The sequence below is a fragment of the Podarcis cretensis genome (assembly GCF_951804945.1).
Source record: "Podarcis cretensis genome assembly, chromosome: 13".
Classification (NCBI taxonomy): Eukaryota; Metazoa; Chordata; class Lepidosauria; order Squamata; family Lacertidae; genus Podarcis; species Podarcis cretensis.
Window position 1 is genome coordinate 52,355,223 of NC_137182.1, and position 27,737 is coordinate 52,382,959.

The 27,737-nt window shown below is 48.3% G+C and overlaps 1 protein-coding gene across 4 annotated transcripts in view; it reads right to left on the bottom strand.

Annotated features, from left to right (window-relative positions):
* Positions 1 to 27,737, bottom strand: part of CHD3 (chromodomain helicase DNA binding protein 3) — a gene marked incomplete at its 5' end in the record, with an annotated part of 60,282 nt that overhangs the window by 16,463 nt on the left and 16,082 nt on the right. For 2 of the 4 annotated variants that reach the window (XM_079951701.1, XM_079951704.1), the window contains 20 exons: positions 950 to 1,067; positions 1,906 to 2,037; positions 2,275 to 2,416; positions 2,924 to 3,097; positions 5,792 to 5,913; positions 6,062 to 6,195; positions 6,499 to 6,703; positions 8,552 to 8,743; positions 8,926 to 9,025; positions 9,167 to 9,298; positions 10,289 to 10,500; positions 11,319 to 11,522; positions 11,738 to 11,968; positions 12,809 to 12,984; positions 13,706 to 13,853; positions 14,580 to 14,710; positions 17,663 to 17,937; positions 23,869 to 23,990; positions 26,417 to 26,590; positions 27,393 to 27,511. In XM_079951701.1, coding sequence (XP_079807827.1) covers positions 950 to 1,067; positions 1,906 to 2,037; positions 2,275 to 2,416; positions 2,924 to 3,097; positions 5,792 to 5,913; positions 6,062 to 6,195; positions 6,499 to 6,703; positions 8,552 to 8,743; positions 8,926 to 9,025; positions 9,167 to 9,298; positions 10,289 to 10,500; positions 11,319 to 11,522; positions 11,738 to 11,968; positions 12,809 to 12,984; positions 13,706 to 13,853; positions 14,580 to 14,710; positions 17,663 to 17,937; positions 23,869 to 23,990; positions 26,417 to 26,590; positions 27,393 to 27,511 — 3,243 coding nt within the window. The remainder of the gene's footprint in view (positions 1 to 949; positions 1,068 to 1,905; positions 2,038 to 2,274; positions 2,417 to 2,923; positions 3,098 to 5,791; positions 5,914 to 6,061; positions 6,196 to 6,498; positions 6,704 to 8,551; positions 8,744 to 8,925; positions 9,026 to 9,166; positions 9,299 to 10,288; positions 10,501 to 11,318; positions 11,523 to 11,737; positions 11,969 to 12,808; positions 12,985 to 13,705; positions 13,854 to 14,579; positions 14,711 to 17,662; positions 17,938 to 23,868; positions 23,991 to 26,416; positions 26,591 to 27,392; positions 27,512 to 27,737) is intronic. The other 2 variants (XM_079951702.1, XM_079951703.1) reach the window with 2 other exon arrangements.

Here is a 27,737-nt window from a genome sequence, read left to right on the forward strand (position 1 = left end):
GCAAAAGGTATTTCATGCTTGGGAGCAGATTCCCAAGTATATCATGTCACTCCAGAGTAAAAATTATGGCTGCCTGCTCCGAGCTATGCAAAAACATCATGCTTAACCTTCAAGTTACAAGAGATTCCAACGAAACATCAAGAATAACTTTCTGACAGTTAGAGCTGTTTGACAGTGGAATGTACTCCCTCAGGAGGTTGTGGACTCTCCTTCCGTGGAGGTTTTTAAGCAGAGGCTGGATAGCCATCTGCCATGGATGCTTTAGTTGGGATTCCTTAATTACAGGGGGTTGGACCAGATGAACTCTGTGGGTCCCTTCCAATTCTATGATTCACCATGAATGTCCATTATTGTCCGCCATCCATTATTGAGGAGCTGGATCCTTCAGCTGCCCAGGAAAGGCAGAAAACATACAGCCAACTTTTGCAGTCTAGTCTGGATTAGCAAACTACATCCCTGTTCTGTCTCGTGACCATGCAAGAGACAGAGACGGTTGAAGAGGAGTTGCTGTTTCAGGATTTTTTGTTCCTTCTACTGGACATTCCCTATAGTGTTGCTCTGGCCTACTGGCACACCTGCAACTCCTATCCTCTGACAAAGGCTGAAGTTTTGGATGCCGATTCTGGCACTGACTTCTCAACCATGACAAGACCGTTGCAACTGACCCTCACGCCCGGCTTGTAGGTTCTCCATCAGCAGCTGGCTGACCACTATGGGAGACAGGATCCTCAAATAGATATACCTTCGGTCTGATCTAGTGGGGTTCTTCTTGGGGCATGTAGATCATTACAACCCACTCTAGTCCCAATCCAGAGAGAGCCTCCACCTGAAGGAGATCCTTGGCAGGCTCATTTCTACAGACAATTGAGGTCACGGTACTGTAATGATATATAAAGGTCAAGCCCCACCTTCTGCCCTCAAACATTAGGCTCACAACCTTCATACTTGCCATTAAATCTATCAATGGCCTCTTGCCGCAGGGCCCCCGTAATGCCCCCGTCAATCCGTTCGTACTTGTACCCTTCATAGTCAAGGAAATCCTCAAGTAGGTCCAGCATTTTTGTCATCTGGAAAAGATACCCATAAATGAGACGAGAGATCTAGTACTTCTGGAAATTCTCAGTTGGGGAAACGGGGGTGGGGGGATAGAATAACCACTAACACTGTGGAAAGCAAAATTGTTTGGGCTTACAAACAGTCTCCACTATAAACAAGATCCAGGAAGGAAAAAAAAGAAATAATACTAAAAATTCTCCTCCATAGCCCAAGAAGCAACAGTATACTTCTTATTTCTATGTCTTTCTTTAGCCTAACAGAATTGGAATTGAGTTGTTCATATCTACTGTATATGCAGAGACTGCAGTTTCCTAGTGCTGTATATTACTGTACAAAGTTACTGGAAACAATTTTGAGAGAGTACTGTACAGCTAATATTTTAAAACCCTGCCTTAAAGAGCAATATCCTAAAAGAGATAATAGTTCATTGGAGGGGTTTCTTTTCCTTTCCAAATTCCACTGTAAAAAAAATAAGAGGGGGAAGGGAGGAATACCTTGGAAAAATGAGGAAACCTCATTTTTACCTCTGGGCATTCATATTCCTAAATGAGATTGATAGTGCCTTCTCATTCATCACTAGCATTCTTGCTGTACACTGCATGCCTGCACTTGAGACTAATTTGTTCTTACTGAACAGATGATGTCACAGAAAACAGCATCCCAACACCTCCATAACATTTAGGAAAAAATTATGTCATGAAATTACATTATTTGTATGCTGTAACCATAGGAGAAGAAACACACAACAAGTTGTTCACATCTTTTTCTTCTCCATCCCGTCCTCCTCAACCCTGTACACAACCAGCATCCAGGTGCTCAAGGCCCCATATATCCCCCAACCACTCTCACCTGGGAGAAGATGAGCACCCGGTGGCCCTGCTCTTTTAGCTTCCGCAACATCTTCTGCAACAGCATCAGTTTCCCAGAGGCCTTGATGAGCGCACCCCCTTCATAGGCACCGCTTGGCAACTTGGGGGATTCCTGCCAAGACAAAGCATAGCCATCGCCATTCAGGCAGGTGGTTTCATCTGGCTGGGTCTATTCTTTACTGTCAGGGGATTAGGCAAAGGCCAGAGGCTAACTGAGGAGGTGGGCCAGTTTGCCTGCCAAAAGCAACCTATCCCTGCTCCACAACATGAGCCCACTCCTTCCAGCTGGAGAGAGCTGCCCTGGCCCTGCACAGGCCCTTGCCAGCCGGCTGGGCAATGCAAGACATACCATCGCAGCAACAGGGAAGAGGTAGGGGTGGTTGCAGCATTTCTTCAGGTCCATCATTATGTTGAGCAAGGACACCTGGTTACCGCCACCACGGGAGTTCAAAGCTTCAAAGTTGCGGGTCAAGATATATTTATAGTATTTCCTGATTGGGTGGGGGGCAGGGGGAGAATAATGGGAACAGCAGGAGGAGAAAAAGAGTAGCATGAGAGACTCTATGACCCCTCCACGTACAGAAGTATCTGCCAGATTTTTACCAAAAAGAGAGGGAGAGAAATACAGTACATTTAACATTCAATGAGTTGTCTTTTCCCATTCGCCCTCCCAACAATCTGGAGGAAAGGAGACCAGAGTCTTGGGTTCCGGCATGCTTTGGTCTACTGCTCCCCCCCCCCCCCGAATGTAACTATTCTTGCAGAGAACCTAAGGACCTTGACTCTCCTCCATCCTGGCCAGACCAGCTCCCCCTCCCCCAAATTCTGTTTCACTGGGTCTCCCCTCCCTGATCCAAGAGCCATCACTGCCACTTGTAAATCCATACCACGGTGCCCCCACCCCACTAGAGTCCAGGTCATATCTGCCACCACCCTGGCACTCTGCATGGAAAGGACAGTCCCCCATACCGCCTCTCCTCCCCGAATCCTGCCCATACTTCTGCATGGGGCTGAGCTCCACCCGGACAATGAGCTCTGTCTTGGCCGGCATGTTCTTGAAGACGTCAGCCTTGAGGCGGCGCAACATATGGGGTCCCAGGAGGTCATGGAGTTTTTTTATTTGGTCCTCCTTGGAGATGTCAGCAAACTCCTCCAGGAAGCCTTCCAGGTTGCTGTGGGAAAGAGACAGAAGCTGTTACGTGTACACCTCTGGGGATATTTCAGGCCAACAGAATGCTGCACACAAGCAAGGGAAAGGAAGGGATTTTGGGCTGGGGGAAGTATCTGAAGGAGGATCTGTCACAAAGATCCCCCAAGCCTGGTGCTCAAATTAGGGCAGGCGAACGAAGGGAGGGCACCCTTAATGAAACGAAAGCCCCATCCTTCAACTCCCCCCAGTTCTAACCAAGTCATGCGCCCCCCCCCAGCTTCCTTAAAACAATGGCTTGCAGAGTGGGGGTAGGATCATAAAAAGTAAATTGGTTTTAAATTGCATTTTCTTTATTCATTTAAATTTTGTGACCCACCCTAAAATATTTTGTGATTGCATACAGTATATAGAAGCATAGATAATATAGGGAGCTGCCACATACAGTACTGCAGGGGTAGGCAACCTAAGGCAATGGACCACAAGCGGCCCACGAAGGTCGTTTAACTGGCCCACGAGCCACCCCCAAACTGAGCCGCCCACTCAGCGAGTCCCCACGTGCTGCGCTAAACTCGCTTCCGCAGTGCCGAAAATCGCGTCTGCGCAGACACAGATGCTGGCCCATGGAGGGATCTCTGCTGGAGTGAACCGGCCCAGGTGAGATAAATCTTGCCGACCCCTGCAGTACTGTCTACACTGGCTGGCAGCAGTGGCTCTCCAGGGTTTCAGACAGGGACGGCTTGCCCACATTTCCTGTGCCTAGAAAGTATGGGTCCAAGCAGTTTTCTGCTTGTCCTCTGCTTTCTAGGCATGGATCCAAGTGGTTTTGCCTTTACCTCACCACATTCCCTGGAAAAAAACCCATTCTTTAGCACTAAATCAAGACAAACAGCAATACAAAGTGGATTTTCTAGGGAGAAATTGGCTGGGCAAACAGAATTGAGGAACCAGGGAGATTTGGCTGACGCCTTCATTATACACCTTTAGGCACCAGGTTCCTCTTCAACAAGGCCTTGGGTCGATTAACATCCTATACTCCTTTTAAATGTGTTTGTGGGAGGGGAGGGGGGTTATTGGTTGGGGTTTTCTGTTCTTGTTTTTGTCATGTATTTTGTGCTTTTATATTTTAGCTTGTGAGCCACCCTGGGATGTGCAGATGAAGGGTGGTATACAACTGCTCTCTAAGGCACGACAATAATTACCTGGGTGATAAGTGAGTTAGACTAAATTTTATTCATTTTGGATGACAGGTGGAAACCTGTCAAGTGTGCTGACTTGTAGCACAGTGGTACCTCGGTTTACGAACTTAATCCATTCCGGAAGTCCGTTCTTAAACTGAAACCGTTCTTAAACGGAGGCGTGCTTTCCCTAATGTGGCCTCCCGCCGCTAGTGCCCTTCCACCATTCGGATTCCGTTCTTAGACCGAGGCAAACCGGGACACTACTTCTGGTTTTGCGGGGTCTGTAAACTGAATTGTTCGTAAACAGGGCTGTTCTTAAACCAAGGTGCCACTGTATTAGGTTTTTTATTATTATTTAAAGTTTTAAACTGTGCACTGATTTTTAAGGTTTAAATTTTGATGCTAAGGCTCTTGTCCAGAAAAGTGACTAAACGTATTTTAAATTAAATAAATAAATAAAAGTGGATAATTTATGTGGTGTTAATGTGGTGTCAAATTTGAAGGCTGTGAAGGCAGGATCTTTAGTTGGAAGGTGGAAAGAAATAACAAATCCACAGACGTGCAGGATTTGTAGTTCCTTTGCAAGTCTCGGTGTAAAAGACACCACGAAACCAAATAAAAATCTTTCCAGCCCTAAAGTCAGTGAAAGAGGTAAGAAAGAAGCCGTCTTTTAGTTTCGTTAAGCCTTGGAGAGGCAAGAGCAGCTGGGGTTCCTCAGTTAACAAAGGGCCAAAATGCGAAAATGTAACCTGGCCCTCTCCACCCATCCTGGAAAGAGCTTGAAGCCTCTACAAGTCTAGCTTCCAGTGCTGATGGGAGGAGCCCGCCCCCATCACTAGACATCTGTTTCAGACAAACGGAAATCCCTTGTGGCCACCAGAAGTCGCATTAAGTTTCACTTGGGAGTGACCAAGATGCCAGATTGCCAGCAGTGTGCATGTCTGGTCAGCAGAGGGAGCCATCTCTCCAGATATACATTTTCAGATGCCCAAATGCTCCTCTTTTATGGGTTTTCCAAACCGCTTTCTGTATAACATTCACACCAGAGCTGTGCTGTGAGGCAGATGGCCCACCACATTTTGGGATCAGCTGTTAGGCACTAGGTCTTATAATGCTGGCATGAAGGACAACTAAGAAGAGGTTATCTAGAGATCTGCTATTCGCTTGTCCTTTCACATTCAGCCAAGTCTTTTTCTGCCAACTTGCTCACCAGGCCCCCCTCATGCTTATGAAGGCTGAACTTATCCAAAGGCCTTCTGTGATTAGAGTGGAAGGACTCAGCCCCTCTGTTCTACCAAGCTCCAGTTGGGTGGAAGATTAGGTGGAAACTCCACCCTATGTTCAGGCTAGCTATGAACTGGATGAAAAGGTTACTGGTGGATGCAAACCTGGAAAGGAGAGGGGAAACTGTGGACAGGGACCCCAGTCTGAAGGTAGATGACAAACCAGTGTGTCAATGACAGATAGGAGAGGAGTTAAGATTAAGCCCCTCCAGCTCTCTGATTAACAGGGGGAAGGAAGCACAAAATTAGCCATACTTGAATCTCTCAGGAGTGAGGAAATTCAGCAGGTGGAACAGCTCCTCCAAGTTGTTTTGCAAAGGAGTCCCAGTGAGCAGCAGTTTGTGGTCGATCTTATAACCGTTTAACACCCTGAAAAACTGAAAGCAAGAGCAGTACAGGCATCAGAGTACCCTTCTTCCCTCCCTCCACCTTCCTCCACCCTCACCCACCACAGGTGAGTCCCAAATCCTGGCATTTATCCAGGACAAGCCAGCTCAGGCTTCACCACCACACAGCTCTCCTCACCTTGGACTGGTTGTTTTTGAGTCGGTGAGCTTCATCCACAACAAGACAGGCCCACCGGATGGAAGCCAAGGCAGCCTGGTCAATGGTGACCAGCTCATAGGAGGTAAGGAGGACGTGAAATTTCACCTGAGCTTCTCTCTGAAAACAAAAAGGAGAAATACGGAAGGTGGGAAAACGTATAGCCACCATCTGCTCCATGGCACCACTGAATGCGGTTCTCCTTGGTGGGGGAAGAGTTTGGAGCTCTTGTGCATTTGAAAGGCAAGCTGGCTAGGCAGCATTGTGGGGCTTGGAAGCGAAGGGGTTAACAAGCTGCCTTCCGCCTCAAAGTTTGGTGGGGAGCAAAATTATATTGACCACAATCAATATGAGGCCCATGGGAAGCTGCAGAGTCAGCGCTGCTGTTGCTGTAAGGTGGGGGAAAACCCCCACTGCACTTGCCTTCATTTTGAAGGCTTTCTTTCCACCCTTCATGGCGTTGTCCTCAAAAGAAAACTCATTCTCACGGATGATGGAGCGGCTGTCTTTATCCCCTGTGTAGGTTACCACATAGAAATTGGGTGCCCACATCTGAAATTCTCGTTCCCAGTTGATGATGGTGGACAGCGGAGCACTGACCAGGAAAGGCCCTTTGGTGTGGCCCTGGTGGAGCGGGGGGGGGGGAGAGAAAAGAGGAAGAGCATGAAATCACATGTGAACTAGAAGGAACTTTCCTGTCTGCAGCTCGTGAGGAGTCAAAAGAGGCCACCGGCAGCTCCCAGCCCTGACTCAGCCTGATGCAGCAATTCTCAGGCTCTTTGCTTTTGGCTCCCAGGGGCTCAGCTAGGCAAAGAGAAATCCATTCATAAAACGCTGGCTGCCAGAATGAGCAAGGTTCTCCTGTGGCTCTGCTGGGATCACTGACACTCAGCCAGTCACAGCAGCTGTTCATACAGAAGTAACAGCTGTTCACAGAAGGACCCTTTGCCTGGGGCTGATGCACTCCTCCTACCAGACGTTCATTCAGCACCAACCCTGTGCTAGGCGGTATACAGAACACAGAGACCTCATATGGTCAGTGCCCAAAAGACATATAATCTACATCACACAAGGCAAGGCTGGCGATGGCTCCACACGTTATGAACGCGATAGGAAGCACCAGCACAACACGGATGCTTCCCACATGGAACAGGTAATCAGGCAGATGTTGCACGCAAATTTGCATGTATCTGGGAAATCTGGCCCCATCAGGTTTCCCAAATGCATTCACGCTCGTGTTCAGAGAAGCATATGCACATTGTGTGCTTCCTACGTCATCACCAACAAGGAAGCTGCCCTACAACAGAGATTAAATGTGCACCTTTTCTTTTATGGAGAACGGCTGCTTGCTGCCAGATATTTCTGTTATGGAGTAAAGAATCTGGGGAAACGTGGCAGGATTCGCCCCACTCAAGGTTTCAGACAGATCAGCAGTTGGAGCAGACAGCAACTCAGCTGCTTGCTTAAGCAACGGGCTTTCCCTTGCCTCACCGCCTTTCAGAAAAGCCTGCGGCTCTAGTACTTCAGCAAGATGTCTTGGCAAAGCAGGCACTCATTGGGAGGCTGCCATGAGGAGGTCAAGACAGGAGGTGGTTGGGGCAGAGGAGGACAGCAGGGAGGGAGCACTTGAGGTCTAGCTCATGCTGACGGGTAGGATCCTGCAGAAATAGTTCAGCTCCAGAACACTCACCCATGAAGAAACCCCAAAGGGGAGAAGCTTGGGAGAGCAGGGAGGCCAAACTCCAAACAACAAACGAGGCCCATCTCCCTTCAGAAATCCTGAAGGGAAATCCCAAATAAAATGAGAGCTAAGGTGGAGGTTTTGAGGGAAGTAACAAGTGGCAGGAAACTTGCTTTATGACATCCAAAGCAGATTGGAGGAGAATAGTCGGTGGCTTCAATCTGGTTGGAGAACAGTGGAAATGAATGGATGGGCCTGAGGTAGGAAGCAAAGAGAATCTCTTCCATTCCATCTCAGAGGGGGAGAGGGGCTAGGCAAACAGGGAATGGGGTCTCAGAAGGAGTATGGGGGCACTTTTAGTTGCTTTGAAAGGTGGAACTGTGTAAACAAAGACAACGTTGGCAAAAGCAACTTTATTGGCTTTCTTTCTTGGAAAGACACAAGGGGTCTGGAATAGGTGGGAGAGTTTCACTGGAAGGTTTATAACCCATTTCCCCCCTCTGTCCCATGAATACTCCTGTCCCCCTTCCTCTACTTTTAGGACTGTGAGCTTTTAGGACAGGAAGCCAGCACTTTCTTTGTAACACTTGGGAAGGCGCATGATCAGAAAAGGAAGAGAACCAGTTCAGAAGTCCTGGGTCACAACATAAGGAAAGGGCCATGCAATGACATGTAAATGTTAGGTTTCCGCAGGAGGTAGGGGCGGGGGGGGGGGGGGAGAGAGAGAGACTCACATACTTCAGACAATGGAAAAGAGAGCGAACATGCCCAGGCCACCACTCCTGGCTTACCTCCCTGTACAGCGAGTACAAGAAGACAATGGTCTGGATCGTCTTGCCGAGGCCCATCTCATCTGCCAGAATGGTGTCTGTGCTCTGGGCCCAGGAGAATCGCAGCCAGTTCAGGCCTTCCAGCTGATACATGTGCAGCGTGCCCCCTGTGGACGTGATGAAGCGTGGCTGGCTGTCATACTTCACCGTAGGCTGCAAGGATGTCCGGAGACAGAGAAGCAGAGAGGTGAGAGCCATGCACACCCACGGACAGAGGCTCACTCCCTTCTGGACACCACCCCTGAAATGATCCCCATTTAAAACGTCTTGGGCCCATCAGCTGCACAGCACCGCAGAGGGGTGGCTGCACTGCTAGCCACCATCCCAGAGCTTACATCGTTGGTGGGGGAGTTGGGCGGGTCCTCCGACGTCAGTTCCTTCTTCTTCTTCTTGTACTTTCTGGGCTGGGCAGGGTCTTCACCCATTATCAGCTCTCTGGAGAGTGAGGGGGGTGAAGAGAGAGGAAGGCCCCATTGTGTCTCACTCAGGCATGGCCCACGGTGCATTGGGCCAGGTAGCTCAATCCTGCCCTGCTCAGTGCCTCCCTCCCCACTGCCACCCTCATAGTTTCCTCACCTGTGAAACCAATAGGCCTGCTTCTGGTACTCATAGTCGGGAATCAACATCTCATCCTCCTCCCACGTGGACTGGTCGTAGGAAAGGTCACGCCATTTCACCAGGTAGTGGTAGTTGCCCTTTTTGTCAATGCTGCACGCAGTAAATTCACGGCGCAAAGAGAAAAGAGAGAAGGAAGCAGAAAGAAAAGAAAACACACAAACTGGGTTTGCTTACTCTGTTTCACCGAAAGGCATCTGATGGGATTAAGTCAACAAAGGCCACCATGGCTAAGCCGGTGAATATCATGAAGATATGGAAATCTTTTAGAAGGATTCTCTTGGAGAAACGCACAAAGGTCACGTTCAAATCCATTTGATTCTTCAGAACCTTGAGGATTAAATATTCTTTAAAGAAAGGTGGGGTTCCCAGGAGTGGCCAGGCTGCCAACACCTATACCTCAATTACTCCCCGCTGGGTGACCCCACAAATGCCCACCGCAAAGTATCCAACACACGCCTAGGTCTCATCAGGACTAACAATGCACTGGCCGTGGGCTATGGCACAAGCGGCTAAACCTTCCCAGGTCCAGGGACCACATTCAAAACTGACCAATGTCCGAGGATTGCATGCACACACACACACACACACACACACACACACACACACACTTGCCAGATATGCAGCATGCACAAACCAAACACATGCAGATCACACACAGACATATGCTGGCACACACCACACTAGGATGTATGCATGGCACTCATCCCCATTGCAGTGCTGGGCTGAGAGGAGAGGAGAGAGGTTCAAGCCAGCATTGTGATGGGTAAGAAAGCCCCACTGGTTGACCTTACAAAGGTTCCTCCTTCCTATGCTGTGCTATTGGCAGGAGGTCTTAATGCTTAGGAAACAGGAAGGAGTATGCCTTCCTGTTTCCTGATCAGGAAGACCTTCCAGCAAAAGAGTTGCCTTTGCAGAGAAGAGGAGCTCAGTTTTGTCAATGCCTGTCGACCACCTGCAGTGGTTTAGTGGGCCAGATCTGGCCCGAGGGCTGCAGGTTCACCACCCTTGAGCCATGGCATCATTGTGATAGGGGATGAGCTATGCGCACACAAGTGTGCACATGCACACACACAAGCTGACCTATGGTTTATAACACGGTGGATGGTCATCCAGTCAGGCTTGATGCCATAGCGGTAGTATTTCTCCTCCATCTCGGCATAGAAAGGATCCTTGTTCTTCCTCTTCTCACTCTTCCCATCGTCATCACCAGAACCGTAGTCAAGCAGCGGGGGCTCATCCATGTCGTTCTTTCGTTGGTAATTCCTGTACATCACCAGGTGGAAAATCTCAAGCTGGGATTTGTGGGGGGAGGGGGCAGAGAAAGGGAAGAAAAATGAAAGGTGAGAAACTGAGTAGACGGGAATGAGAAATGTAAGGATTTGAATCAAATGCTGATACAGAAAACCCACTGCAACTGCACCCCTGATCACTGGCCACCTAGCCTCTGCCATGATGGGTCAAGAGAAACAGCACACATGGTTCTGATGAAGCCAGTGACGTGCCTGAAGGGAGGCTCACATACAGGGCACCCTGATGATGGTGATCCCTATGCTCAGCATCCAGTCATTAGAAGTAGTTGGGACATAGAGTAGTTGGGACTTCTGGCTATCATTGGCATTGACAGACATGTGTTGTTGCTGCTGCTGCTGCTGCTGCTCTCCCATTCTAATATACCACCTTTCAAACGGACGTGGTTTTTGCACAAACAAGGCTGGCATCTTTCCTGGTTGCCTGTGCCCAGAGAGCAACAGCAGAACAACACTGCTGGAGCTGGAGTGCTGGGAGGTGCTGGGGAGAGGTGGCAGTCCTTGGGGGCAGAAGAGAGGGAATGAAGAAGTTCACCCCAGCCCACGGTTGCGCTGACACTGATTTAAGTTTATGCCGAAGGACGAAGGCAGGGCAAAGACCAGAAGCAAGCTGCCCAAAGACTGAATGATGCTATGTGGAGGGGTTCAAATGCCCAGACACTCCAAGCTCTCCCTGTGTGCTGTTGACAGCACTGTCATCCCACCATTCATTTCCAGTTTTGGGGTCCCGCACTCTCTGACGAGGCATGGAGTTTTGTCCGAAGGCATAGCTGCCTCAGCCCCAAGTTTAGTCAAAGTTGTACCTGCAATTCCTTTATCCAGGAGCAGTGCCAATAGGACAGCCCGACCCACTTGACGAAGAATTCGCGCTCGGAACGACCCTGCAGAGACTTGGGCGGTGGATCGTCTGGGTTGGCATCGGGTGGCAGGGCGACAGCGACTGGTGTCGGAGGCTCCCCCCATCGCCAGTGCAGGATTTTTTGGACCCGTCCCTTTAGCATGGGACACTGGGGATGGGAAAGAGAAGGTGTCAGAGACACAGGGAGTCTGGCCACCCACCAAAGCCTCTTGTCCAGGAGGCAACCCTTTATGTAACCAGTGAGCCTTACTGACAAGTCAATGCATTGGCTGGTCTCTCTCTCTTGCCCTCTTCTCACAGCACAGCCACTCCCCCACCCCACCCCGAAATCCAGCATGATGCCCTCTCTCCCAGTGCCCTCACCGTGCAACGGGGACACAGCCATTCCCCATTAGGGATCTCAGGAAGCGGCGGGTTGAGGCAGTGGATATGGTAGGATGAGATGCAAGCATCACAACACAAGAGCTCGCCCCCGTCCTTACAGACGCGGCAGTATTCCATGTGATCGTCCTCCTCCTCCTTCTCAGCATCGTCCAGCTCCCCTTCGTACTCTTCTTCCTCCTCCTTTGGCTCCCACTGCACCCCTTCTTTTTCCTGCAGGCGAGGGACACGACACACCCAGAGAGAGAGAGCTGGATTATGATATAGGGGTCGTGCAAGTAGGAGCACTTGGAGCTGCAAACAGCAGAAGCCAGAGCCTATCCAGCAACTACAGTATTCTGATGAATTTCAGACTCATGGGTTTCTGTTTCTACACAGCCTGAATTCTTGGCAAAGGAAAATGAAGTATGTAGAAGAGCACAGCTTTAAAAGCCCAGAGTAGCTCTCAAAAATTAATTTAGGTACTAGCTTCAGCAGCACATGGGCTAAATATTTTTTTTAATATAATTTTTCAAAGAGATCCAGATCCTTGCAGCCAATAATAGCAGGATCTGGGTTCCTAGTACAGCATCAGAAGAGCAAGTATCCCCACTTCAATTGCATTAGTCTTTGTGGTACAAGAATATGCCACGGTTTTGAAACCACAAGGCATCTGAATGGACCAATCAGAGTCCTTCCACTGAACCCCAGCCCCTGCCTCCTTGTCCCTATGCACACAGCACCCCCCAAAGTCCCTCTTTTCCCACCATCCCTAACCCAAGCACTAATTTAAAACAAAGGGAGGGAAAGGACAGTTTTGCACTCAGAAGGTGAACTAGAAAGTGCAAGTTCATTGTTTTTTGCACAATCTATTCCAGCTACATTATCTGAATTTTCAAAGCTTGATATTTTGGATTTTTAATATATATTTTTAGCACAGCATCCTGGACTCCTAAGCGGGAACGGCACCAGAGCAAGGGCTACAACAGGCAAGCTCCTTCCCTGGAAATGGGGGAGACACAGGGTGGGAGGTGCTAGTGTGCAGAGAACAAGGAAGAAAGGTGAGCAGCTTACACAGTGGGGGCAGCTCCATTTGCCCTCGGGGGCCTTGTCTAGCTCCGGATCCAGGCACACCAGGTGATAAGCTCTGGGACATGAATCGCAGAGGATGATCTCCCCGCCCTGCTGACACACCTCACAGTAGTCTTGGTGGTCTGTCTCGTAGCCGTCTGCCTCTTCTTCACCAGCAACTGCAGGGCCGGGAAGTGGGGAGAAACCAGAATATGGCATGAAGGCACCTGAGCTACGTACAACCTACTCCCTTACCTGGGCCAGGGCAGGTCTAGGATTGGGAGTCATCCATCTTCCTCCCTTAGAAACTGAGGGGTATTCAACAAATTGCATTTACCGCTCGTCCCCAAAAGGGGATGGAACTGAAAAAGCAGCAACTGAAGGGAGAAGAGGCTGGATGATTAGCACAATGAAAGGTGGGTTGAATGGAAACTTCTCTCCAGGGCTATGGGGGCCTGTGAATGACACAAACCAGTGGGAAGGAGGCATGGCTGAAACTTCCCAGAATTCCTTTGCCACACACAAACAGGAAACTTGGAAAATGGCCCTTCTGCCCTGGCAAATGAGTGAGAAAACGAGTCTTTCTGTCGTTCTTTTTACAGGGAAATCTAGTAGGATTGTGTTTTTCTAACCCCAAAGAACTCAGGCTAGTGGCCCATCTTGTTCAGCATCCTGTTGTCGCAGTGGCCAGCCAGATGCCTGCAAGGAGGACATGAGTACAACAGCACTCTGCCCACCTGCAGTTTTCATCAACTGGTTTTCAGAAGTTTATTGCCTCTGACCATGGAAGCAGAACACAGCCATCAGGGTTAGGAGTGATTGATAGGCGCATCTATCCTATAACCAGGAAATGAGTTTGTTTACCTAACTACCATGCTCTAACCTACAGCCCACACTCACCTTTTTTCTTCTTCCGTCCAGGTCTGCCCCGCTTGAGTTTCTTCACCCGCCCTGAACTGTCAGAACGCACCGAGGAGCTGTGAACACTGGAGTTGTCAAGGTCAGATTCTTCCTCTGGCTCTCCCACCTCGTCACTCTGAAACAAATGCTGTACATAACCGGAGCAGCCCTCCATTAGGAAAGGCCCATACAGAAGCAGAAGTAAGGGGGAATGGGGAGAGAGGAAAGGGTTGCTGGGAAGCGGGTGAGACAGGCTTGGCACCTGAGATTAGTATCTGCCCCAAGGAGCAAGCAAGAAAAAAAAGGAGGTGGCTTGCCCTCTAGCCCTCCTAAGTTATGGCCGGGGGGTGGGAGCAGGGAGAATACAGCACCACTTAATACAGTTATAAGGTAAAGGTGAGGGGGCAAGAAGAAAACAGAAGTCATTTTATAAGCAAACAAGCATACCTCCAGTCATACCATGCAAACTCAGTCTAGCCTGGTTTCCTACCATAGCCCATATGAAAAATATTATGCCTGTGGTGGGGCAAGATGGCTTCAAAGGCAAGCTGAACATTGTGCAGGCTATGGCAGCACCTGGTGAAATCTCAAAAGCCAGAAGGGCAGCAAAGAAGGTCAGTACAAGAACCCTCCCCACGACTAGCACAAGCACAATAAGCAAGCAAAAGAGCCAAAGGGAAGCAAATGAGCTGCATTTGCATAACAAAAACAGGTCACAGAAATCCGATTTTGGCAGGTAGCTGTGATGTCTTCTTTTAAAACTGCACAGTTCTTCCGTCCGAAAACACCAAACGAATAAAAACAATGCCCATCCACCCATCACTTTTCACCCAGTCTCCACATTCACACCCAGTGGACAAGGAGAGGGTCTTACTGAGCTGCTCTTTTTGCGCTTGCCCCCAATCATGCCCAGCTTGATCTTCAAAGGCGCCATCTTCTTCCCCTTCATCTTCCTCTTCATCTCTGGAATGCGAGGACTCTTGCTCCGCTTCTTGTGGCCTGGACCTTTTGTTGAAATAAACAAATAAATAAGCAAGCTGTCATATGAATGTGTTCAGTGCTCTCCGTCTCCCCCCACCCCCTGCACACACATTTGAAGAGCAAATAGATAGGCGTTTGGGGTGAAGACGTTGGCTCCCGTGAAGCTACAAAGCAGCAAACAGATGGCAGAGCTTGGCAAGAGATTCCCCCTACCAGATGCTGAGAAGCCAAATGTCCTGGCTGCTATCCTCTTCTACACCGCTCCTCTCGGAAAGACCGGGGTGTTGGTCGCTTATCATGAAGGTCTATCCTGGCCAAGTGTGAAGGTGGAATCTTTATATGAATGGACTCCCACTTACTACCACCTAAAGCAGGCAGGATCAGGTGACACCAAAATGAAACATTGTGCTGGCTCAGGAGGCTTAGCCTCAGTTCCAATTCCTTAACAAGCCGATCACATATTGTGTGCATTAAGAAACTGGAGGAAAAAGGAATATTAGGAAAACAGAAATAACAGTCTCCACATCTGGCACAGGTGGACAATTATCGCCAAAGCCCCCATGTGCCAGTTGGTACCCAACCACCTGAAGAAGAGCAGGGCTGGATGCCTCTGGTCACACTGGGCCAGGACGGGCATTCACAATAAGGGAGCAAGGTTCCATTCTGTGTCCATTGGGAGGCAGGCACCCCAATATGGATATCTAAGACAGCAGCAGTACACGCTGTAGCACACTCCTATCAAATGCTACCTCTGTCAAAGCACAGGCATGCATCCTACAATATGTAATGAAAAGTATCTGCTGAGGAGTAAGTCACACACCTTCATATCTGTAATAGTGAAGCATTGGTAGAAAAGGCTGCAGTGATGCCAGGTTGCCCTGGTCGAGTCCAACGTGATTTTAAACAGTGTAGGCAAGCTTTGTGCCTCAAGAACTAGCAATATACGTGAACTGATCCACCTAATCAGAGACGTCTTAGGCATGTTTTGGCCTAGGTTAGAGGGATTAAAGGAAATACAGAGGCAATCTGAGTGCCTGAAGGGCACAGTGCTTCTGAAATGGATTTTAGTGCCTTGCGCATGTCTAGCTTGTACCAAGCCTTCTTCAGAGAGGTTAAGGTCAAAGAAAGGCAGGATTAGTTCCTGAGAGTGATGGGACAAGGAATTAACTTTAGGGATAAAGGATGAGTCTGGTCTTGAAATCACTCTGCCTTTTTCTATAATACACAAGAGGTGTATACACAGGAGCCTGTCATTCAGAGGAATACTGTGATAATGTGATCATCACATGAGAAAGCACCTTCAGAAGAGGAGCAGCTGGAGGCACCTTTCCTTTCCCTAAGTGTTTTCTGACAGCTTGCAAGGATCTGCAACCCCTAGCAATTTTACGACCAGCAGGTATCTGCCCAGCAGTGTGTGCTTAGGACCCTTAACTGCTGATTTGAGCTTGGAAGGAATGGAAGCCAAAGAAGAGTCGGAGGAGGGTTGCTGGTGAAGTGAGCAGTGGTGCCACAGCTCCCCCTCTCAAGCACTAGATCAGGGTCCATAACTATTGTGTACGTTCCTCAGCTACAGCCTGCTGTGTTAGATCCAGTGTAGATACTTTAACCAAGGATGTACCACCAGAAGCTGCTACAGTAGTGGATGCAGTGCCATCAGCCATGCAGCACAACCAGTGCAATCTTCACTGAAGAACTCTTGGATTGAGCAGCAGAGAAAAGCGGAAGCTGGAATCCTGTATGTGGTTTGCCATTCATATAAGTGGAGCAGACCCCTGGGTATTGCTGCTGCTACATAACCCCCCTCAGCAGCAAGATCAGAAAATGGCATCACTTGTTCCTCAAGGGGGAAAACGTTAGCATTCCAGCAGCCCTCCTGCATAAGGAGGCCCACTCAAACCTCACTGTGCTGCCCCAAAGCAGATCTTTATCTCTGGAGACAGTCAGGAGACCAGAGTGGCAACAACAGCTGGTAATAGACAGTGGTTTCTGAGCTAGCAATACTGCTTTTTTATGCTCTGCTAAGGAGATTCAGGGCACTACCAATAATGCTGTCTGCTTCCACTGACGACCCTCCTTGGGAATCCACTGTGGGGTGCCCTGCAGCAGCCACCCAGGCAGTGGGGGAAACAGTGCTATCGGCAGCACTTTTTAACCTTCTCACCAATCTAACCAATCCTCCTTTATTTCTGCTGATGTCCTTGCAAGACTGAGCTTTGCCTACTGGTGCTGTGACCAGGCAACAGAAAAACAAAGGGAAAAGAGGAAGCGATGAAAGATAAGGAGGCAACAGTTTTTGTAATTTTTTTTATGTGTAAAGCCAGAGAGAAGAGCATGTGAGTATGAAAGCTGAGAAACCTGAGATAGCAGAATGTCAAGGTAAAAAGCTGTGGTAAAAAACAATCACCATAGAAACAGAACAGCTGCTGTTAACCTAGACAAGGTAGGAAAGGAGCTGAAGTGGAACATCCCTGAGTTAGCAAAGTCCTTCTGGTTTGGTGTCACATGATCCTGTCTCTGCTGGGTAGAAGTGGGAGTCTGTTTGCTTGTGGATGCCTTCCTTCCACTGGACAGAGAAGTGAGGCTGTCATTGGGTGTGGGGAACTAGAGGGCTTAAAGTTGGTACTTTGGGAGAAGAGTGGAGTCCTGGTGTGCTGGGGTATGGATTGCTGGGAGCCAAGATCTCTGGGTCCAGGGTGAAGAACCAGCCCCACAGCTCTAGGCAGAAGATCTGACATCTTGGCTCTTTATGCTATTGGTGTGACAAACTCAATGCCACTCGGTGGCAGACATGCATGTTGTATCCCACTAGCCCACCACCACCACTCTCCAGAGCTCCAGTGTCAAAACATTGGAGAGGTCTGGCTTCCACAGCAAAGGGAAGTTGGACAGATCAAGCCAACAGCTTTGTCTAATGCGCTCCGCACACACGGGTGCACACACATCCTTCTGCAAGGCCTGAGGTCTCCTGCTACTCACCTTTGCCTTCTTTGGTTTTGGCTTTGCGGATTGGAGGAGGCTGCAGAGGAGGCTGCAGCGGTAGTGGCGGTTGTGGCTCAGGTGAAGCAGTGACAGCCGACACTGCAGCCGACACCTGCTCAGCTACTGCGGCTGCAGCTGCGGCAGCTGCTGCAGCCACAGCTGCCGTCGACCCTTTGAAGGGGTTGTTGGCACTGAACTCCCGCCATTTAGCTCCCATGATAGTCATCATTTTAGACATCGGAATCTTGGGGTTCTTTTTGGCAATAAGAGGCCTAGGAAGAAGGGGAAACGAAACAGCAATGTAAGTTCAAGCGTGCAAACCCTACATCATCCCTTTCAGAGAATAGCAAAGAAACACTAAAGAAGATTTGATGTTCTTGCACTCAGCACTCTTCTCCATACAAACTTGCTACTATTTTTGATGTCCCTGAGTTTTAGTCTCATGAGAGACTATACACCTTCTCCATACTATGCATGAATATGAACAATGGAGTTGTATTCAACCAATTTTTATTCAGTGTAGACTCTCCAAAATTATTGGCCATAACTAACTTAGGTCCATTAATGTCAGTGGGTCTAACAGAAATAAGTTATCTGAATAGAACCCATCATGGTGTCGCCCACTTTACAAGCCTTGTTTCTAAAGTAAAAAGTCCCAAATGTTGCAACCTTTCCTCATACAGAAGTTGCTCCAGCCTGCTGATCATTTTGTTTGTTTTTTGTGTTTTCCCTGCTGATCATTTTGGTTGCCTTATCCCATTCGAAGCTAAAACATAAAGCCTGGAAATCCTCACACCAGTTAATGATTTTGTATGATTTTGAAACAGACATTTTTAAATTTTAAATTTATGTGAAATAAATCCTGGGATTAGAAAGAGGACTGAGCAGCTGTGCAGCACCTGGAGCACCTTATAGAATCCAGAAGCAATTAAACCTTCCCCGCTAATAAGGCCATCAACTGGGCCTTAATGAGTTTAGATTAGGCTTCAGAAGGAACCCAGGTATCAGAAGTGTTAAAATTCTCAAATCACTCCCTTAGCAGAGGAAGAGCTGAAGATCTAACTCCTTTTAAGACAGAAATGGAAGTATTTGTGGTTTTATTCTGGTGGGTTGGGGGTTCTTTTATACCGAGGAAATGCTTAGAGGTGGTTCTGAGCAACAATCAACAATGAAATTCCCAAAATCAGCACATGAAAGGAATATTTCAGAAGTGGCCTGATGTATTTGGGTTCTAAGGCAAACAATAAAAGCAGCTTCTTCCAGGTCTGAAAGTTATTAACATTCCACAAAACAAGTGAAGCTAACCTGGAAGCATCCTGTTGGACTACAGGATCAGTCCAACATGGAAGCAGCCTATTCCATAGAGCAAACCAAAGCATTATACATGAATCACCCCAGCTTGCCCCTCCCCTGGGGCTAACCTCATAGCCCAGCAAGGCAAGGATTACAGTTGCTTGCTCCTTTTGGCTTTTATCTGTCTCAAGGGAAGACAAGAACAGCCAAACCGGAACAAGCCAATGCTCTGTTTAATCCAACAGAGGCCAACACCACACTCACAGAAACAGAGCACCATGTTGCCGTACAGGGCTGGAGGCGATAGCTCTGACCTCCTCTCTTCCTTCATCCCTCTATCCCTGCAGCCAAGAACCCTGGAGCACAAGACATCCATCATCTGCAATAATCCTCGCTACAGATGCTGCATCTTCTTGATCTCTCTGCCCCCAACCAGCCTCAGCACTTCATCTGCTGTCAACACAAAGCGCTCGTAACCAGCATGCCGACGTTTGAACCAACTGGGGCTCGAGTGTACAAGGACCTCTGGGATTTTGGCTGGCAGACATTCACAGCCCTTGTGCAATGGGCATAAATACAAGCTTTCATCCATCTGACAGGGAAAGCCATGCACAAGATTCTAAAGGGGTTAATTTCTAGCACAGCAAACCCTGACCCATGATCGTGCTCAGGCCCCGAATTCTGTCAGGATCCCTGCTGCTTCTACCCACAGGCCAGGCCCTGGTGGCTAAAACACCGGAAATCATGCTCCACTCAGCCTGACCCATCCATGAGATTTCACATACATTCAAGTCTAAGAATGCAGCCAGAAAGGCTAGACTTCTGAAAAGTGGAAATGGAGTTCTCAAAATACTGAAACATGTACAAAATCCCAATTTCTTCACTTGCATGGTAAGATTACAGAAGGGCATTATTACATACATACACACGTGCGCGCGCACACACACACACACACGCGCGCGCACACACACACATACAAAGTGGGAGTAACAGAAGAAAGGCATAAAAACTCAAGTCTTCCTAGAATTCCTGTTCCCTTAACCCATATGTGGTTGCCAGTTTATTATTGTATCACACGTACCAGGACACAGCTCCAGATCAATTTATGCCCTGGGCTTTGTGTTATGTCACTCAACAGAAAAATTTCAGGTTTCGACTTGAGAGTAATGCTATATTCCTGGTGATGGGGTAGCCCAGCCATTTGCTACAAACACACATACTGTAACTGGGTTCCAGAGGAATAGCTATCATTCACTCCCAGAAATGTAAGGCCTAAGAACCTCTTGAGCCAAGAGGTCATCTTGTTTCATCTTGGCTAACAACAGAAAAATCTCCCTAGCTTGCATCTGCTGAGGCCCTTTTTACCTGCAAGCTTTTTTTGTTCCCCTGTTCCAAGGAAAAGATGATCCAAGGAGGATGATCCTCATCTTTGTAGCTGCAGAGACAAGTCTTAAAAGCCCAGCAAGTCACTGGCAACTGATCAATTCAAACAATGTTCCAAGTCTCCTTTCTTCCACCCCTGCCACCCAATCCTTGCACACCATTTCCCTCCTTGACTTCCAGGTTGTTCAAGCCAGACCAACCACAACTTCAACCATCTATGCCTAGGGCTAACCTTTAAACCATGATCTGAAGTGAGGCTACACACCAGTTTGAGGTTCATCCCTAACCATCGTTTGTCTGATTCAGGTGTCATGGCAAACTATGGTTAGAGCAACCTAGAAATGGAGGAGGGACTCAAGAGGAGAAGAAAGAGGTGGAAAAGAGAGCATGCAAGCCCATTTCATATTCCTCATTCTCCAAACCACGATTTGGAGGATTTTCTGAACTGAACCAATAAGAAGGCTGTTATGCAGAGCTGTGCTATGATCTCATTTTGACTTCTTAATTATTGATGGTCACCATGGCCCATAATGCACTGCAGACTATTAAGGGATGCTATTAAAGAAATATGAGCTCTTGCTTTGAAAAGGAGGAGGGAGAGGGGAGGAAAAAGTCTGAATTTATTTCATTTCAAAATGCTTTCCAGAAATAGGCGGGGCTCTAAGACAAAGACAGGCCCGCATAAAACAAAGCAGCAGCAGGCCTGCCTTGCCTTGCATGTGGCGAGAGACTGACAAAGAATGCAGTGGGGGAAATGGGGAGGCAGAGACAAGTACAACAACAAGATAAAGAAAAGGCCAGCAAATGTCACTCTTTCGGACTGTGATACTATATGGGAGCAATTCTACATCCAGTGAGAGACAGAGGTGGAATATTAAAAACAGATCAAGGGGCAGAGTGAGGGGGGGGGTGGAGAGAGGGAGAGACAGAGAGAGAGACACAAAGAACACAATACAAAGATGGATGAATGCAACATGACAGACTCATATCACCGCGATGCTGGGAAAAACTACAGATTATATCTCATCCTTCCTCCTGCAGAGAAATTGGATTCTCCAGGGACAAAACCTGTTTAGAAGCAGCACCAATAATAGCCACCTGCGATAACACCTAAGTTTTCCAACTCTTCAGAATATTTGTGCTAAACTCATATTTCTCTTCCATTTCCGTGATCATGTCACTTTTTATTTTGATGGTTAAAGCTGCTTCCTTATCCCTCCATATCAGTCTCAAGCTTCAGTCCACACTTTGAAAGCTGTTCACTTCTCTCCATCCCTTTCTTAAGAGTTGTAAACCGTGATCTTGCCCCAGCCACAAAGCAGCCAAAGCAAAGGGCCTTCGTTCTGTTTGCTCACTCTTCAACATCACTACCTATGAGATGCTATAGTTGACTGAGGGGAGGGGAGAATGGCGGCTTCAGAATACAGCAGGGTTAGCAGGCACCATTTGTACTGCAGCACCATTCTTGCCCCAGCGATGCGATAGAGAACAGATTGCTGGATTCAGATAAATGGGAGACCCAGCTTCAAATCCCTGGGGCTCTGCTATGAGAGTCACGGGATGGCCTCAGCAGATCTTCCACTCTAGGCCTGAATAACTTCACAGGGCTGCTGCCAAGGATAGAAACGTGCCAGGAACAATAAAGCACTTTGCACACTGAAGGATAGCACACCACCAGATACTACAGCATATGGCAGCTATGGAGACCTCTAGAAGTCCTGATTATACACTGCATTTCAGGAACACAGATGTCCCAAATGCACAGCAGATCTTTAAGCCCTCGGGGAGCCATGAGGAACATGTGAAAGGGCTCCAAAGGGCCTTTCCAGCAGGAGCTCCATCTTGTTGGTCTTGAGGGAGCTCTTGGCTGATCCCAGCAGCAGCAGGGGAAGGCGGCAAACTGCCTCAGGTACAGGCGAGTGCCAAACAATTTAAAGCTAATTAGAGCCAGGCTGAGAGCTTTACTCTCCGAAAGCCCCACTGGCAAGCCTGTCCCCTGAGCCCCTGGCACAAATCACTGACTTGATTAAACTGGCGAGGCCCAGGTGGCCTCAAGATCTCATAAATGTTGGTGCCGGATTGCTGCCATTGGTCACAGAGAGTTGTTGGCGGCAGAATGCACCTCTGCCCGCCAAGCCAAAGCAGGGAGATACGGGGGCCTGCCAAGGCCACTGGCAGCTTCCTTGTAGCTGACATGAACTCAGCTTTGCCTGGATTGAGTCACAGGCTCACAGCCAGATAAGCCCTCAGGTCCGTGGATGCAGATACTGGGCTGTCTGTTGCTCCGGTACCTGCATTTAACAAGACTGTTTGCTGAGAAAGGCTATCTACAGCACACTCACTGCAAAAACAGGGTTTTTCGCTTTCTCGTCTCCTCCTCTTCCCCACTCATTGCCTTTTTGCCATTTCACTATTCCAGCTAGTAAAGAGAGGCTACATTCATGCAAACTGTTGCTTCAGTTTAATAAACCATTCGCATTCCTGCACAGTTCCCAGAGACAAGAATAAAGGCAAAGCAAGACTACTCAGAGACCTTCACTCCCAAAGCATTTGTTCATTTAGTGACATCATAAAGAAGGCTGATCGCCAAAGAATTGATGCTTTTGAATTATGGTGCTGGAGGAGACTTTTAAGAGTTCCATGGACTGCAAGAAGATCAAACCTATCCATTCTGAAGGAAATAAGCCCTGAGTGCTCACTGGAAGGACAGATCCTGAAGCTGAGGCTCCAAGACTTTGGCCACCTCATGAGAAGAGAAGACTCCCTGGAGAAGACCCTGATGTTGGGAAAGATTGAGGGCACAAGGTGACGGGGACGACAGAGGATGAGAAGGTTGGACAGTGGTCTCAAAGCTACTAACATGAGTTTGACCAAACTGTGGGAGGCAGTGGAAGACAGGAGGGCCTGGCGTGCTCTGGTCCATGGAGTCACGAAGAGTTGGACACGACTAAACAACAACAACAAATGAACATAACAAAAGCCCTGAAGCTGGATCAGACCAAAGGCTGATCTAGTCCAGCATGCTGCTCCTACAGCACCAACCAGATGCCTCTCAGAAGCCCACAAGTGAGACATGAGAGCAACGGCACTCTCCTACTTGTAATCCCCAACCTCTCATCCTACAGGTAGACTACCAGGACTAGTAGCCACCGATAACCTTATCTGATTTGAATTTATTTAATCTCATTTTAAAGCCATCTAAGTCAGTGGCCAATGGCCAATGTCGCTAGTGCTTAAAAAGGAGTGAAGAGAAGAAGTTGGGACATCCTTACCTGACAACACACTCTTCCTTGAGGGAAGAAGTTGGTAAGGGGTGGAGGGGACTTATTCCTGTACACAAAGAGTGTGTACATGAAACAAGTGTGTGTGTGACCTGCACAAAAACAGGTTTTTAAAAAGTTATTCGAAGGCCGCTGTTTACAAAGCTTACCCCACATCTCCAAACAACAATCAGTGTCTGATTTTCTTTAGTCTGTGAATAGGTGGACCTTGAAGCCCACCATTCCTTCTGGATTCCAGACACTCACCTCATAAACTGGCTGAAGGCTTTGTAATTTGTCAGGGTGTGATAATCCTCCTCGGAGAAGACATGATCCACATCTTCTAGCCCCCAGGTCATGAGCAGCTGAGCAGAGGATTTCTGCTCCACCTTGAAAGAAACATGAAAAGTTCAGTATATTTTGAGCTATTTAAGCAAAACTCTCCCTGCTGTGCTACTGTTGCCTTGCACCAGGGGGAGAGTGTTGGGACAAGAGACATGAAGGACTGGAAATGCAAATGGGTCTCTACATCAGCACAGTCGTGTGCCCTGAGAGGAGATGAAGCGTGCCTTGACAAATTAAGCCACCATGCTGGATGCATCCACCACTCTGTGCCTGCTGGAGCATTAATCCCCTCACACTCTACCACTTTATGGACAGTGGCATCATCCCAAGGGACGGAGGAAAGGCCCACTGGGATTCTGCAACACATTCTGTGCTACAGCTGACAAATAAATATAGAGGAATCCCCACAAGCATCCCAGTACACTCTATCCCTGAATGACACTGAAAGTGGGAAGACAGAACACCAGGAGGCTGAACTTGCTAGGCAGTTGTAAGAAGCATGCCTGACCATTGTTCTGGCAGCTGATCAAGAAAAACAAACCTGTATTTGGTGTAGGGTCAAGGGTGACTCCGGGTTTAATCCAGAAAAATAAGCCCACCTGTCTCAGTGGGCTTATTTTTCTGCTTTAAGAGCTCCCAGAAAGCAACCTGAGCAAAATATGAAATGTTGTCCTGTGGGGACCCTTTTGCTACTAACCCTGTTACGTGTCTCCACAGAAAAATGTCAAAGAAAGGAGCAGCAGGCTCTAGCTTGGGAACAATGCTACCTTAAGGACTGCTCTCTCCCACACAAAATTGGCCCAGTTGTTAAGAGCTCAGACCCCTGTCTCTGGGTCTCTCAACCTACTGAAGCAAAGTAAGTGGTAACCCTTGACAGAGTTTCTTACATTACAGCAGACCAGCTCTAGAAGACTCTCCCCCATGGAGGCTTGTTTGGTACTGAGCTCAATGTCTTTTTGGAATGAATTGAAGAGGCCTATTTATTTGCCCAGGTATTTTAGGATGTGGAGCTCTATATTCTTTTTTTCTGGCATTCTGCTTTTCGTTTGCTACTGCTTTCCAATATACAGTGGACGCTCGGGTTGCGAACATGATCCATGCGGGAGGCACGTTCACAACCTGCAGCGTTCGCAACCCACAGGTTGCGATTCAATGCTTCTGTGCATGTGCAAAGCGCGGTTTAGCGTTTCTGCACATGTGCAACCACCGAAACCTGGAAGTAACCCTTTCTGGTACTTCCGGGTTTCGGCGGGTCCGTAACCCGAAAAAACACAACCTGAAGCATCTGTAACCTGAGGTATGACTGTATCTCTATGTATGGTTGTATTCTATTGTTTTTGTATTTTTAAACCCTGAGGCACCCTGAGATCATTTATCTACTGAATATGCATTCAATAAAAACCTAAAATAAAGAAGATCAAAGTCCCTGCCTTTCACCACTGTAAATGCCCATGAAGAATAAACACAGGTGCTGGCAGAGGTTGTGTGAGGAGCCTGAGAAACTCTCTTCCAGCGGCCCACACAGGCCCTGTGGAGCTCTCTGAATTCTTTTGCTGGGTCTGCCTGCCTTCCTCACCCTTTGTCTTGGTGGTGGAGTTAGATACATGAGCACCTGGAGCTGAGGCCATGCCATGCACCAGGGTGGCGGGGCGAGCTGGGGAGGGCAGCATGATCCGCGCATGATGGAGCGATCTGCCACACATGGCGGTAGTGGGGCCATCTGCTATGCGTGGCTAGGGGCAGCAGGGCGAGCCCCCCCACGGTGTACCTTTTTGTCACCCCCCCCCCCATGGATGACACCTGCGCCGGCCACCCCCACCCACCCCTTCCTACGCCCCTGCTTTGCCTATGGCTTTTTCAACAGGTGGCACTAAGAAAAATATCTGGGCATGTGGGATTATCCAGAAGCCAACACAGTGTGGAGAAAGTGTTTGGAGAGTTTATTGCTGCCTTGTAATTCTCCAATCAGTGCTAGCACAGCCTTGCATGGTGGAAAAGTGTGGGGATTGTTGAAAAGTACAGGACTGCAGAAACACAGACGGGTCTAATTCTGGGTCTCGGCATGAGTACAAAACCTATCATTCTGCCCCTCCTATCCCACCTGTTTTGTTTTGTTTTCGTTCTTATTTTTATTATGTTATTTTGTATTCTTATCTTTTATTTTTACCCTGAGATCTTCAGATGAAGGGCGGTATACAATTATTATTATAATTATTTTTAAACCAAGCTATTTGAAAACTCTGGGTGGTGGTGGCTCTACAGTGAGGTCTGAGGTGCAAACTCCCTGAGTCATCCAGCAAGTTCCAAGGGCTCTCCCTCAGGAGGTTGCAGACTCTCCTTCCATGGATGTTTTTAAGCAGAGGCTGGATGACCATCTGTCATGGGTGCTTTGTTGCGATTCCTGCATTGCTTGGGGTTAGACTAGATGACCCTCGGGATCCCTTCCAACTCTACAATTCTAGGATTCTACCTTTGGCTTTTGCACTCCATCTTCTTCCGTCTTTTTCCGTCGTTTTGTCTTTTTCTCCTTCTTCTCCCGATGCTTTCTCCGCTTTTTCTTCCCCACTCCTCCATAGTCGCTGCCGCCACTCTCCGACTTGGCCCGATACTCCTCTCGGTCAGATTCAAACTCATCCTCGCTGACCTGCCAAGGGGAAGACAGAGAGTGAGAGGGCGCAACAAGTGAGATCATTAGCATTAATTAGCAACAGCCTTCCTGCTGGGCAAAGGAGCCTGTGCCAGGACAAGGGCAACCCGTTCATTATGGTGAGATAAAGCGGCTTAGCAAAATAACCAGCATGCAGTTACTGTCAACCCACAAAACAAACAGTAAACCTTGAAGAGATGATTCAGCAGCAGAATGCCTCAGGCAGAAAATCTTCTGTTACAAAGCGAGAGCCCCCAGGGAGGTGCAGCCCACTGACAGGAAGGCCCAAAAACTTCTGTGACTGGTGCATGGGAAAACTAGGGATATTACACAAACAACTCATTTTCATCCAAAATGAAGAGGGGAGATTTTAAAAAAAAAAAACAAACTATGAGGAACCTCTCCCACCCAGTTAAATGTGTGACTTTTGCACCCCTCCATTAATCCACCATAGCCTTCAACAAATGCAGAATTCCACCTCTGCATACCAGGACTACATAAGCTGAAGAACCAATTAGCTAGCATAGCCGGGGCTGGGTGGCAGGGAATCCCAGTCCAAAATCAAACTTTGCCATTTCTTTCTAGCGGAGTCTTTAGCCTTAGAGGGGCCAGAATGGTCAAGGCATCAAGGAACCCTGCCCCCCATTGCAAACTGGTTCCCGCAGGCCCCAGTAAGACAGTCTTGCCACTATCAGGACTGCCCCATCAAACGCCCACCTCCTTCAAAAAGCAGCAAGTCACTAATGCCATTAACACATATGCACACATGTCCAAAAGTGGAGAAAAGGAGGCAACTTACTAATTTCTTGCGCTTCCTGGGTTTCCCCGGCTTGTTCTCTTTCTGCTTTTTGGGCCCTCGTTTCTTCTTCTTGACAACAAGGGGGCTCTCCAAGTTGCGCAGCTCCTCCTCCTCTTCGTCTGAAAATAAAGGGGGTGGGAGGGAGGGAAATGAGACCAACGAAAAAATGACAGAAAGAGAAGGAAATCACTTGTGTGCTTTGCTACTTCTGGGCAGCCACTGCTCCAAGCTCACACACATGCTGAAACAATTATCCTCTCTCCATCCCTCACACTGTGCTCTCTGCCAGCAGGTCTCACCACTGCACTGAAAGAGCCATGCTAGGGGAAGCTGGAAACCCTGGTG